Source organism: Hypanus sabinus, assembly GCF_030144855.1.
Source record: "Hypanus sabinus isolate sHypSab1 chromosome 1 unlocalized genomic scaffold, sHypSab1.hap1 SUPER_1_unloc_13, whole genome shotgun sequence".
NCBI classification, from domain to species: domain Eukaryota; kingdom Metazoa; phylum Chordata; class Chondrichthyes; order Myliobatiformes; family Dasyatidae; genus Hypanus; species Hypanus sabinus.
The window spans coordinates 348843-363443 of NW_026778907.1; the positions used below are offsets into that span (position 1 = coordinate 348843).

The following is a 14601-nucleotide window of genomic DNA, read 5'->3' on the forward strand; positions in this document are numbered from 1 at the left end:
GGGGAGTGTTTGTATTTACATGGAGTCCCTTGGGAGTGTGTCAGTATTTACAGGAGCCCCTGAGGAGTGTGTCTGTATTTACAGGGGGTCCCAGGGAGTGTTTCGGTATTTCCAGGGAGCCCCTGGGGTGTGTGTCAGTATTTGCAGAGGTCCCTTGGGAGTGTGTCAGTATTTACAGGGGTCCCTGGGGAGTGTGTCAGTACTTACAGGGGGTCCCGCGGAGTGTTTTGGTATTTACAGTGAGTCCCGTGGAGTGTGTCAGTATTTACAGAGGGTCCCAGGGAGTGTGTTGTTATTTACAAGGTATCTGGAGTGGGTGAGGTTATTTACATTGACTCTGCAGAGTGTGTTGTTATTTACAGGGTATCTGGGGCGTGTGTTGTTATTTACAGGGGAGTTTGGAGAGTGTGTCAGTATTTATAGGGGTCCCTGAGGAGTGTGTCGGTATTTACCGGGGTCCCTGGTGTGTGTGTCAGTTTTTACAGGGGTCCCTGGTGTGTGTGTCAGTATTTACAGGGGTCAATGGGGAATGTGTCAGTATTTACAGGGGTCCCTGGTGTGTGTGTCAGTATTTACAGGGGTCCATGGGGAATGTGTCTGTATTTACAGAGGGTCCCGGGGAGTGTGTCATTATTGAGAGGGTGTCTGGAGTGGGTGAGGTTATTTACAGGGACTCTGTGGAGTGTGTCTTTATTTACAGGGGAGTTTGGAGAGTGAGTCAGTATTTATAGGGGTCTTTGGGGAGTGTTGGTATTTACAGGGGGTCTCAGGGAGTGTGTCATAATTTAAAGGGGTCCATGGGGAATGTGTCAGTATTTAGAGGGGTCCCTGAGGAGTGCGTCTGTTTTTACAGGGGTCCCTGGTGTGTGTGTCTATATTTACAGGGTTCCATGGGGAGTGTGTCAGTATTTACAGGGGTCCATGATGAGTGTGTCAGTATTTACAGGGGTTCCCAGGGAGTGTGTCAGTATTTACAGGGGTCCATGGTGAGTGTGTCAGTATTTACAGGGGTTCCCAGGGAGTGTGTCTATATTTACAGGGATCCATGGTGAGTGTGTCAGTATTTACAGGGGTTCCCAGGGAGTGTGTCTGTATTTACAGGGGTCTGCGCAGTGTGTCAGTATTCACAGGGTATCGCTGGAGTGTGGGTGGAATAACATTTCCCTGCAATGTTTCTGTTCTCCCTGGCCTGAGTGTTGTGTTTAGAATCAAAGTGAATGAGGGTCTGGCAGAAAGGGAAGTTGCTGGTGAATCACGGGCTGTGGGATATTTATTACACAATAAGTCACAACTTCTCTATATGGTTTGAAGACGTCAAAGCGTGGGGATATTTAGTAGATGTGTATTTATTGAGATACAGTCTGGAATCGGCCTTCCAGCACGGAGAACCTTACCACCCAGCACGCTCTGATTGTACCCCAGCCTAATTACAGGGCAATTGACAATGATAATGAGACCTGTCGGAGGAAACCAGAGCACCTGGAGGAAACCTACAGTCACAAACTCCTCACAGACAGCGCGGAAACTGAACCCCCAACTCCAGAGCAGTTGCGCTAACCGCCACAATGCCCCGAGTTTCTCCGTAGATGTCGCTGCCTGTTCTCCATTCCTGTGTTAGTGCTCTGTGAAACAATCTCATCAGCTCCGGGGACACTTCACCTGCATCACAACTGCTCCTAGAAAAACTCCCACACGCTGGTGCTGAAAATGCACCTCCCATCGGAGATTGCTGCTCGAGGCTTTGGAAGCGAGGACCTCCCTCCCTTCTGAAAGGGAACTTCTGCAGTACATACTACGGCAAGGGTGGTGAGGATGGGGCTCCAGGAGCCCAGCCACATCCCTCTCCCCAGCTCTGTGCCAAAACACATGCCAACATCTAACTGCTACTGACACCCCAGTTTATTCCAGACCCCCTCATTGGGATCTTCCCATACACCCAATTCTTTTTTTGTCAAGTTGAGACTTGCTCTGGTTTCCTGAGAATATTGGGCCTCCTTGAAACTGGTCGGCTTTGTCACCCGTACTGGGGCAGAGGCTCTGCCGACAGCAGTCCGCCAGTCCACTGTCCTGGGGCAGAGGCTCTGCCGACAGCAGTCCGCCAGTCCACTGTCCTGGGGCAGAGGTTCTGCCGACAGCAGTCCGCCAGTCCATTGTCCTGGGGCAGAGGCTCTGCCGACAGCAGTCCGCCAGAGTCCATTGTCCTGGGGCAGAGGCTCTGCCGACAGCAGTCCGCCAGTCCATTGTCCTGGGGCAGTCTTGCAAAGTGTCCCCAGGTTCAGCCCATCTTCGAAAATCTCAAGGATGAGTTTTCTGGTGCTTCTGTAGTTGTGAGTTTTTATGGGATGGGATCGACAGCTCCATGTCCAAACTTCCTCCTGTCGGACTGTCCCTGGGTAGGTTTTGAAACTGGTCTCTCTGCCAGTACCTGTCCGTCCGGGCACCTGGAGACTGCCAAACTTGGCACCTGTTCTGGTTCATCACCATCTCCAGCAAGTTATTCCAGGAACATTCTTTCTCTCTGCTCTCACTGGTAGTTCTGACGGGAGGAATCCAGTACTCACTCCTGGTGTGTGCCTCAAACCTCAGTCATCTCTGCCAGAGACACAAATACACGCTATGAACACAGGGGATTCTGCAGATGCTCCAGATCTTGTGCCACACACTCACACACACGGAGTGCTAGAGGAACACTGCAGGTCAGGCAGCATCGATGAAAATGAACGAGCAGACCAAGTTTTGGGCCAAAACCCTCCATCAGGAAAGAGGTCGGGATTGGAAGAAGAGGAACATTAGGGAGAGGTTAGGGACCGGAGGGTGGTCACGAGTGGTGTAGGGGTCACAGGTAGTGAAGTGGAGAGAGAGAGAGAGAGAGACGGGATAAAGAGAAAGGGGTGTAACTGAAAGGAAATGGAAGCAGAGAAAAGAAGTGAGTGAGGGTGGTGGGGGAAGAGGAGTGGCTGAGTCTCACCTATCTGATTAGTCGCTGGAGGTACCTCCACCTCTTTGCTGGGGACACCTGCAGTCACAAAACAGAGACAGAGAAGCTGTGATTACATTCCACAGTTCAGGAGAGGCCATTTAATCCCCCCTTTCCTCCACCTGCACATCCCTTCGTCCCCAAAACAACCCTCCCAGGCCCAAACCAGACCCCAAATTTCACCCTAACTCCTGCTCCAGCATGTGTGGCATGTGGCCAAGTTGTTGGACAAGCGATCTGATGGTTGTGAGTTCGAGCCCCGGTCGAGGCGAGGTCCTTGAGCGAGGCATTTAACCACACATTGCTCCAGTCCACCCAGCTGAAACTGAGTACCGGCAAAATACTGGGGGTCAACGTCGCGATAGACTGGGGTCCTATCAGTCGCTTCACGCCATGGAAACTGGCATAAGCACTGGCCTGATGAGCTCGGGACAGACTTTAACTCCTGCTCCAGCATGGTGTGCTGTTGGTGGAGAGGATTCCCAATCTTCCCTTCTCTATTTCGAATCACTTCCCAACTTTACAATGGAGCCTGGAATTCCTTCTCCAATAACATCCCCCATCCCTCCACTCGCCCTGTCATCTCCTTCCCCTGTCCATGAGCAGTGGTGGATGAAGACTATCCCAGCTGGAGAAACGGCAGGTGAAAGTTAATGCAGACAAGGACGGGATCGACACGGTGAGTGATAAGGCACCATCGGATTCTGTTGTTAAAATTCAAGGTTCTTTCAGAAGTCAGGAAAGAAGCACAAAACTTCAAGATTACTTTATTAGAACAAAGGGAAATTGAAATTACCGGTGCCAGAGGCCTACCGAGTGAAGGGAAAGACAAAAAGCTAAGATAAGGAAATTCCATTCAAATCTGTAGAAAAGAGTTAACCAATGAGGTACCCCCATTCAAATATTGCTGGACCAAGAGAAACCTCCAGAATCACTAGGGAAAACTTGATGAGCACTAGGGGAAATACACTGAACTTGCATATGCATATTGTGGCCTCTAGGAAGCACAATAAACTGCTACAAATGGAGAATTAATTATTGAACTACAAGAAAATATCTTTCATTCACTCTCTTAATGTCATTATTCTATTATGGATTTATTAAATATGTCCACAAGAAAATGAATATGATTTTTATATGCTGATATATATGTATCTTGATAATTAATTTACTTTGAACTTTGAATAGACAATCTAAACCTGAGGAGGCAGAATACTCCTGGTTTGGGGATTAAAATAGGAACCAAGAGGGAGGGATTATTCCAGAAACGAAAGAGGAGGAAGTGGGAGAGTGGGAGGAGTAGGGAATCATCTCCCACACAACGGCAAATGCTGGCAGGGAGCTACTTGGTGTTGATGGGAAATGGGTGGTCGGAAGGAGGACAGCACGGGATTGGACTCACAACTGCCCCTCGAAGACACCTACCTGTGTAGCGACAGTGGAGCTTCAACCAGAGGAAGAGCCCGACCAAGGCGATAAGGCAGAGCACGACACATGGTACGATGATCGCCACGTGGGGAACAGTGGGAACAAGGGGGGAAGGGGTAGCAGTGGGGGCAGGGGTATTGACTGGAAAACACCATGGATATCCGTGAATGCTCAACGCTTGCCAGGGAGATATCAGCCCAACCCTCCTCCTCAACCCCAGTCCTTGCCCCTCTATCTTCTCCCACTCCCAACATCCCCTCATGCCTCTCCCTTCCTCCTCATCACCCCTCCTGCAGAGCTCCCTCCTCGACGCCACTCCCTCCCACAGTGTGCCACTGCCTTCTCATTGACCATCCCAAGGTGCTCCCTCCTCATCGCCCCCTCTCACGGTGTTCCCTCCTCAGCACACCCTCCCGCATCACTCCCTCCTCATCGCCCCCTCCCACATCACTCCCTCCTCATCGCCCCCTCCCACATCACTCCCTCCTCATCGCCCCCTCCCACATCACTCCCTCCTCAGCACACCCTCCCACATCACTCCCTCCTCATTGACCCCTCCCACACCACTCCCTCCTCAGCACACCCTCCCACATCACTCCCTCCTCATCGCCCCCTCCCACATCACTCCCTCCTCATCGCCCCCTCCCACATCACTCCCTCCTCAGCACACCCTCCCGCATCACTCCCTCCTCAGCACACCCTCCCGCATCACTCCCTCCTCAGCACACCCTCCCGCATCACTCCCTCAGCACACCCTCCCGCATCACTCCCTCCTCATTGACCCCTACCACACCACTCCCTCCTCAACACACCCTCCCGCATCACTCCCTCCTCAGCACACCCTCCCGCATCACTCCCTCCTCATTGACCCCTCCCACACCACTCCCTCCTCAGCACACCCTCCCACATCACTCCCTCCTCATTGACCCCTCCCACACCACTCCCTCCTCAGCACACCCTCCCACATCACTCCCTCCTCATTGACCCCTCCCACACCACTCCCTCCTCAGCACACCCTCCCACATCACTCCCTCCTCATTGACCCCTACCACACCACTCCCTCCTCAGCACACCCTCCCACATCACTCCCTCCTCATCGCCCCTACCACATCACTCCCTCCTCATTGACCCCTACCACACCACTCCCTCCTCAGCACACCCTCCCGCATCACTCCCTCCTCATTGACCCCTACCACACCACTCCCTCCTCAGCACACCCTCCCGCATCACTCCCTCCTCAGCACACCCTCCCGCATCACTCCCTCCTCATTGACCCCTCCCACACCACTCCCTCCTCAGCACACCCTCCCACATCACTCCCTCCTCATTGACCCCTCCCACACCACTCCCTCCTCAGCACACCCTCCCACATCACTCCCTCCCACACCACTCCCTCCTCAGCACACCCTCCCACATCACTCCCTCCTCATTGACCCCTACCACACCACTCCCTCCTCAGCACACCCTCCCACATCACTCCCTCCTCATCGCCCCTACCACATCACTCCCTCCTCATTGACCCCTACCACACCACTCCCTCCTCAGCACACCCTCCCGCATCACTCCCTCCTCATTGACCCCTACCACACCACTCCCTCCTCAGCACACCCTCCCACATCACTCCCTCCTCATTGACCCCTACCACACCACTCCCTCCTCAGCACACCCTCCCACATCACTCCCTCCTCATCGCCCCTACCACACCACTCCCTCCTCAGCACACCCTCCCACATCACTCCCTCCTCATTGACCCCTACCACACCACTCCCTCCTCAGCACACCCTCCCACATCACTCCCTCCTCATCGCCCCTACCACACCACTCCCTCCTCAGCACACCCTCCCACATCACTCCCTCCTCATCGCCCCTACCACATCACTCCCTCCTCAGCACACCCCCCCACATCACTCCCTCCTCATTGACCCCTCCCACACCACTCCCTCCTCACCACAACGCTCCCTCCTCACCGCCTCCCTCCCAGTGCTTTCACCTCAGCAGACCCTCCCACATTGCTCCCTCCTCATTGACCCCTCCCACAACACTCCCTCCTCACAACGCTCCCTCCTCACCGCCTCCCTCCCAGTGCTTTCACCTCAGCACACCCCCTACCACATCACTCCCTCCTCACCACCCCCACCCCAACCCTCCCTCCTCACCACAACCCTCCCTCCCACAGTGCTTTCACCTCAGCACACCCCCTACCACATCACTGCCTCCTCACCACTGCCTCCCATCACACTTGCTTCTCAATGCACCCTCTGCACTAACGCCACCGCCCCGCCCGCCCCCCACCATCAAGACGAGAATGTGACCTTACCAGACCAGGCAGGGGAGGTGGTGCTCCTGTTTGTCCGTGTGTTGACGACAGTACAGGCAAAGCTGGATTTGGCGGACACTTTCACCTGGATCATACTGCTGATGTTCCACAGCCTCAAGACGCCATCTTGGCTGAAGTCGTCCTGCCTCGTACCGAGTAACGGTCGGTTCTCCCCGTCTGTCCAATTCACTGTGGGCTTGGGATATCCACCGGACGAGTGGCAGGTCAGGTTCACCACGTCCCCAGGTTGTACCCGTTCCGGATTTGGGCCCACGATGGTGGGCGTGCTGAAATTGGCTGTTAATGGACGGAACAACGATGGTCAGTGTTCTGAAGTAGCGGGGGGGCAGGTAGGTTCAATGTTAGTGGGGTCATCTACCAGCCCCCACACCCCTCCCCATCTCTGTGACCCCCCCAGCCCCCACACCCCTCCCCATCTCTGTGACCCCCCCAGCCCCCACACCCCTCCCCGTCTCTGTGACCCCCTCCAGTCTCTACACCCCTCCCCATCTCTGTGACCTTTCCAGCATCTACAACCCTCCCCGTCTCTGTGACCCCCTTCGGCCCCCACACCCCTCCCCGTCTCTGTGACCCCACACCCCTTCCCATCTCTGACCCCCTCGTCCCCACACCCCTCCCCGTCTCTGTGACCCCACACCCCTTCCCATCTCTGACCCCCTCGTCCCCACACCCCTCCCCGTCTCTGTGACCCCCTCGTCCCCACACCCCTCCCCATCTCTGTGACCCCCTCGTCCCCACACCCCTCCCCATCTCTGTGATCCCCTCCAGTCTCTACACCCCTCCCCACCTCTGTGACCCCTCCAGCCTCTACAACCCTCCCCGTCTCTGTGACCCCTTCGTCCCCACACCCCTCCCCGTCTCTGTGACCCCCTCCAGTCTCTACAACCCTTCCCACCTCTGTGACCCCCTTCGGCCCCCACACCCCTCCCTGTCTCTGTGACCCCCTTTGGCCCCTACACACCTCCCTGTCCCTCCTCCTCCTCCCTCCCCTACACCTCTCTCTGTCTGAAACCTCCTCCCCCACACCTCTACAACCCCCCTAATCTCAACGATCCCTTCTGCGATTGGGAAGGGAATTGGGACAGTCCTCACTCACCTTTAACCAACAGAAAGACTTCACACTCGCCGATTTTTGACCTCTCCAGCTGTTGTTTTTTGAAGATGTAGCAAGTGTAGAGGCCCTCATCGTACGGCGTGACGTTGTTGATTTGGATAGATAGGTTCCCTCTCTCCACACCGCCAACAGAGTTGACCTGGTGTCCGTACTGTTCAGCTACTTGGTCCTCAAACGAGTAGATCATCGTCATCTGCCGCTGCCAGGAGAAATAGTGATTCTGCAGCGAGAAACTTTCCTCCTCATACCTACACGGAAGGGTGGCGTTTTCTCCCTGGTACCTGGTCAGGACCTCCCTCATTCCAGAAACTTCAGCTGGGTGAGGAGTGGGGAAAGAGAGTGTAATGTCACATGGGGCACAGAAAGATCCCATCCCATGGGACTGCGTCACCTAGTTCCTCTCTCTGCTTCTGGTGGAACCAGGCTTAGGTTGCACACAAACACAAGAATTTCTGCATGTGTTGGGTATAAAAATGAAATCCTAGACCCCATTCCACTTGAGATGGACAGATAAATCAACTTTGATGGAATGGTGGGCTGAATGGCCTCATTGGAACATCTGTTGGCTCTGGGTCTGTACTAACCAGAGTTTAGAAGAATGAGGGCAGGACCTCATGGTAGGGGTTCCCAGTCTGGGTCCACGGACCCCTTGCTTAATGGAAGGCAGGGGTTCCCAGTCTGGGTCCACGGACCCCTTGCTTAATGGAAGGCAGGGGTTCCCAGTCTGGGTCCACGGACCCCTTGCTTAATGGAAGGCAGGGGTTCCCAGTCTGGGTCCACGGACCCCTTGCTTAATGGAAGGCAGGGGTTCCCAGTCTGGGTCCACGGACCCCTTGCTTAATGGAAGGCAGGGGTTCCCAGTCTGGGTCCACGGACCCCTTGCTTAATGGAAGGCAGGGGTTCCCAGTCTGGGTCCACGGACCCCTTGCTTAATGGAAGGCAGGGGTTCCCAGTCTGGGTCCACGGACCCCTTGCTTAATGGAAGGCAGGGGTTCCCAGTCTGGGTCCACGGACCCCTTGCTTAATGGAAGGCAGGGGTTCCCAGTCTGGGTCCACGGACCCCTTGCTTAATGGAAGGCAGGGGTTCCCAGTCTGGGTCCACGGACCCCTTGCTTAATGGAAGGCAGGGGTTCCCAGTCTGGGTCCACGGACCCCTTGCTTAATGGAAGGCAGGGGTTCCCAGTCTGGGTCCACGGACCCCTTGCTTAATGGAAGGCAGGGGTTCCCAGTCTGGGTCCACGGACCCCTTGCTTAATGGAAGGCAGGGGTTCCCAGTCTGGGTCCACGGACCCCTTGCTTAATGGAAGGCAGGGGTTCCCAGTCTGGGTCCACGGACCCCTTGCTTAATGGAAGGCAGGGGTTCCCAGTCTGGGTCCACGGACCCCTTGCTTAATGGAAGGCAGGGGTTCCCAGTCTGGGTCCACGGACCCCTTGCTTAATGGAAGGCAGGGGTTCCCAGTCTGGGTCCACGGACCCCTTGCTTAATGGAAGGCAGGGGTTCCCAGTCTGGGTCCACGGACCCCTTGCTTAATGGTGTTGGTCCATGGCATAAAAAAGGTTGGGACCCCTTGCCCAGACGGAGTGGAGGAAAGTTGGAGGGTACCCGCACAGAACAGAAGAATATTGTCTACGCTGAGGGTTGGAGGAGCATTGCCTCAGGTACTCGTATGTACTCTTCCCTCCGTCCGTCCCAATGTTCTGGTTTCAGCTTCGTCCTTTCCAGTCCTGATGAAATGTTTAAGCTTTGACTGTTTATTCCCCTCCATCTATGCTGTTTGATATACCGAGTTCCTCCACTATATTGGTCGGACTGCCCCAGCTTGTTGGCCCGGTATGCTGTCAGCAAGGCCTTTGACACGTGGTTGGCCAGTCTGGAAGCTCGGCTCAAATTGCCATGTTGGGAGGGGGCAGAGGTTGGCGTTCCAGACTGGGGGCCCCCCACTGCCCGTGTGCTGCAGGCAAACAGTCTGTGTTGGCGTGGTAGCGTAGCGGTTAGCGCAATTGCTTTACAGTGCTGGCACACGCACAAACTCCTTACAGACTGTGCGAAGGGTTGAACTGGAGTTTAGAAGAATGAGGGGAGGTCTACTTGTTTAATTATTTATTGAGATGTAGTGCAGAAGAGAGTCTTCCACTCTCCCAGCAATCCCCCGATTTAATCCTACTCACTGGGCAATGGCCAATTAACCTACCAGCCAATGAATCTTTGGACTGTGGGAGGGAACAGTCCCTGCAGACAGCAGCAGGAAGTGACCTGGGTCGCCGGGACCGTATCGCGTTGTGCTCACACAACACGACATTACAGGGCAGCTCCGGTGACCACACTGAAACTCATCAGATGTTGGGAGGCTAGGTTACGGTCCATGTTTTCAGCAGGGGCAGAATCTGGGACCTGAGGACAACACCTTAGAACAGAAATGAGGAGCTTCTTTAGCCAGACGGTGATGAATCTGTGGAATTCATTGCCGCAGACGGCTGTGGAGGCCAAGTCACCGGCAATATTTAAAGCAGGGGTTAGATTAGTCAAATGTTACAGGGAGAGGGAAGACTGGGGTTGAGAGGGATAATGAATCTGCCATGACTGAATGGCCTAATTGGGCTGTGCTCAATCACCAGTCCAGGATGGGGGTGGGGATAAACGGGGTGAGAGGGATGGTTTAGGAGGAGGAGAGGGCTGACCTGTTGTGGGATCAGACTGTGCAGGGAGTTGCTGGGGGTGGGGGGTGTGAATGTGAAGGGATGTTACTCACCCAAGTGAATGCAGAGTTGGATGGAGAGGGCTGTCAGGAACAGCGAGGTCTTCATAGCAACTGGGAGGGAGAGGGGAGAGAGAGAGACAGAGACAGTTTAGAAGCTGGTTAATGGGCATACTCCCACCCCCTTAACCACAGCACCCAGTGCACCCGTCACCAGCTACTCCACCCGCCTTATCCCAAATCCCTCACTTCTGTCCGCCCACAAATACGGGGGCGTAGAGAAATCTGCCGGCCTTTCCCTCTCTGTCGAAGGTGTCTGAATCCCCTCCCTTACAGCCCCCTGCCCACACAGACCGTGGCGGTCTCACCTTCTCTAGGGAGGGTGGGGAGGTAAATGCTGGCCTCTACACACATGATCAAGGAGGTGAAAAGGGAGAGGGCAGGTCTCCACCCAGCCTTCGACTCAAAGATCAGTTATTATGTGTTCCTTATACAACCTTGTCTTGTCCCCTTACAGCCCAGTCACCATGAAGCACCCCTGCTTTGCCCTACTGCACTGCTGTCCATGGTTCCTACCTGTGCCGCAAGAAGGGGAGATTTTTGAGGGAAGAGGGGATGAAAGGCGGAGATCGTGGGGAGAGAGGGGGGAAAAGAGGGAGGAGAGGAAGAGGGGAAGGGGGAAATGAAGAGGGGAAGGGAAAGGAGGGAGGGAGAGGGGAAAGGGGAGATGAAGTGGGGAGGGAGAGGGGAAAGGAGGGGGAGATGAAGAGGGGAGGGAGAGGGGAAAGGAGGGGGAGATGAAGGGGAGAGGGAGAGGGGAAAGGAGGGGGAGAGGGAGAGGGGAGAAGGAGGGGGAGAGGGAGAGGGGGAAGGAGGGGAGAGGGAGAGGGGAAAGGAGGGGAGAGGGAGAGGGGAAAGGAGGGGAGAGGGAGAGGGGAAAGGAGGGGAGAGGGAGAGGGGGAAGGAGGGGGAGAGGGAGAGGGGGAAGGAGGGGGAGAGGGAGAGGGGGAAGGAGGGGAGAGGGAGAGGGGGAAGGAGGGGGAGAGGGAGAGGGAGAGGGGGAAGGAGGGGAGAGGGAGAGGGGAAAGGAGGGGAGAGGGAGCGATGAGAACGCGTGAATCAGAATCAGGTTTATCCTGACTGACGACTGTGCTGTAGCCGGCAGTGGACGAGGGGAGCCGCACCGGGCGCCCTGCAGATGGCAGCGGCACCACGGCCCCAGATCCCGGTGTGATTCCCGCTCGCTCCCCCCTCCACACTCGGGCACAGAATCCCACAACGCGGGAGAGGCGGCGAGGAGGGAGCGCCGCGGAAGGAGAGGCGACGATGAGGGAGCGCTGTGGAAGGAGAGAGACAACAAGGAGGGAGCGCCGTGGAAGGAGAGGCGACGATGAGGGAGCGCTGTGGAAGGAGAGAGACAACGAAGAGGGAGCGCCGTGGAAAGGGAGAGGCGGCGAGGAGGGAGCGCCGCGTCGCGGGAGGGAGAGGCGGCGAGGAGGGAGCGAGAGGCGGCGAGGAGGGAGAGGCGGCGTGGAGGGAGAGAGAGGCGGCGTGGAGGGAGAGAGAGGCGGCGAGGAGGGAGAGAGAGGCGGCGAGGAGGGAGAGAGAGGCGGCGAGGAGGGAGAGAGAGGCGGCGAGGAGGGAGAGGCGGCGTGGAGGGAGAGAGGCGGCGAGGAGGGAGAGAGAGGCGGCGTGGAGGGAGAGGCGGCGTGGAGGGAGAGGCGGCGTGGAGGGAGAGGCGGCGTGGAGGGAGAGAGAGGCGGCGAGGAGGGAGAGAGAGGCGGCGAGGAGGGAGAGAGAGGCGGCGAGGAGGGAGAGGCGGCGTGGAGGGAGAGAGGCGGCGAGGAGGGAGAGAGAGGCGGCGTGGAGGGAGCGCCGCGGAAAGGGTGGCAAGTGGGAGGGAGCGCATCTCCCAGAGAGGGAACTGGAACCAAGTTACTCGGGGATTCGCGCTGAGGAAATGGGGAATGAACGAGAGCTGGACAAGGAGATGAGGCGCACAGAGCAATCTCACCGAATAAACAACCCAGAGCCGGCGGAAGACACTCTCCAGACTGCGGCCGAGTCTCACTTCACGCCTACTGACCCGAGTCCCAACCTGGTGTCACGTTTCAGCTCGGCTTTATACCGCCCCAAATGGGCGTTGCCGCCGCCGGAGCCCCGCGGTTCCTCTGGAGGGTGACGTCCCCGGGGTGGGTGGCTGTCCTCTCTGACCCCATCATCTCCCTCCCTCTCTCCCCTCCTCTCCTCTCCTCCCCCTCACTCGTTCTTTCTCACCTTACTCTCTTGCCCTCCTGTCTTTGCCTCTTCCCCTCATTTCTCTCTCCTGACTTTCTGTTTGCCTCTCTCTCTCCCTCCTGCTTTCTCGCTCTCCCTCCCAACCACTTTCTCCCTTTCTCTCTGTCTCCTACCCCTGTCAGTCTGCTCCCCTCCCCAAGTTGTGGCCCCGCCCTTAATCAGGCTCCTTCCCATTGCCCCCCCCCGTGTTTCTACCCCCACTACAGAAAAGCACTCGTTTGTTCCTGAAGCCAATTCTTTAATTGTGGTAGGGAGCTGTGAGAAAGGGGGAAGTGGAAATTCAAGTTCTGCCATTCCATTCTCCTTCAGTCACAGGACCACAGGCCTTTAATTCGGCCGACGGAGTCTGAGACCCAGGAGAGAATTAGGGGTGAACGGAGAGGTGGATATTGACTAAATTGGTAAATTCAAATGTCCCAAGTAAACTTATTATCGAAGTACGTCTATGTCACCAAATACAACCCTGAGATGAATTTTCTTGCGAGCTTTCACAGTGAATACAATAGAATCACAAAAAGACCTGCACACCAATGCCGGCAAACCACCAATGTGCAAAAGATTATGGAAATACCAAAAATGGATTTAAAAAAGTAATAATAATATTATAATAAATAATATTGAGAATATGAGTTGTCAACTCCTTGAAAGTGAGTCCCTAGTTTGTGGAATCAGATCAGAGTTGGGGATGACTGAAATTATCCCTTAGGGGGTAATAACTTGGTGCTGTGGGTCCGGAGGCTCCTGATGGCAGCAGTGAGAAGAGAGCACCGTCCACACGGTGGGTGCTGCTTTCCTGTGATAACACTCCACGGAGATGCGCCCAGTGGTGGGTGGGCTCGGCCGTATCCATTACTTTTTGTAGGATTTTCTGTTCAAGGGTATTAACTTAGAACATAGAATAGTACAGCACAGTACAGGCCCTTCAGCCCACAATGTTGTGCTGACCCTCAAACCCTGCCTCCTATATAAACCCCCACCTTAAATTCCTCCATATACCTGTCTAGTAGTCTCTTAAACTTCACTAGTGTATCTGCCTCCACCACTGACTCAGGCAGTGTATTCCACACACCAACCACTCTCTGAGTGAAAAACCTTCCTCTAATATCCCCCTTGAATTTCCCTCCCCTTACCTTAAAGCCATGTCCTCTTGTCCTGAGCAGTGGTGCCCTGGAGAAGAGGCACTGGCTGTCCACTCTGTCTATTCCTCTTAATATCTTGTACACCTCTATCATGTCTCCTCTCATCCTCCTTCTCTCCAAAGAGTAAAGCCCTAGCTCCCTTAATCTCTGATCATAATCCATACTCTATAAACCGGGCAGCATCCTGGTAAATCTCCTCTGTATCCTTTCCAATGCTTCCACATCCTTCCTATAGGGAGGCAACCAGAACTGGACTCAGTACTCCAAGTGTGGCCTAACCAGTTTTATAGAGCTGCATCATTACATCGCATCTCTTAAATTCTATCCCTCGACTTAAGAAAGCTAACACCCCATAAGCTTTCTAAACTACCCTATCTACCTGTGAGGCAACTTTCAGGGATCTGTGGATATGTACCCCCAGATCCCTCTGCTCCTCCACACTCCCACATATCCTGCCATTTACTTTGTACTCTGCCAAAGTATACCACCTCACACTTCTCCGGGTTGAACTCCATCTGCCACTTCTCAGCCCACTTCTGCATCCTATCAATGTCTCTCTGCAATCTTCGACAATCCTCTACACTATCTACAACACCACCAACCTTTGTGTC

The 14601-nt window shown here is 55.2% G+C and overlaps 1 protein-coding gene across 2 annotated transcripts; it reads right to left on the minus strand.

Annotated features, from left to right (window-relative positions):
- Positions 1–2115: 2115 nt before the first annotated feature.
- On the minus strand, positions 2116–13283 carry LOC132385380 (CD276 antigen-like). Of its 2 annotated transcripts, none has more exons than XM_059957416.1 (7): positions 12568–13283; positions 10608–10667; positions 7840–8172; positions 6723–7019; positions 4403–4546; positions 2969–3016; positions 2116–2592 (listed from the first exon to the last, which is right to left on the minus strand). In XM_059957416.1, exons 2-7 carry the CDS (start codon positions 10660–10662, stop codon positions 2576–2578), a joined length of 894 nt encoding a protein of 297 aa, XP_059813399.1. In that variant the 5' UTR covers positions 10663–10667; positions 12568–13283; the 3' UTR covers positions 2116–2575. The 2 variants fall into 2 exon arrangements, with proteins under 2 accessions (XP_059813399.1, XP_059813400.1); XM_059957417.1 differs by having other exon boundaries at positions 7840–8056; positions 12568–13276.
- Between the last annotated feature and the right edge of the window lie 1318 nt (positions 13284–14601).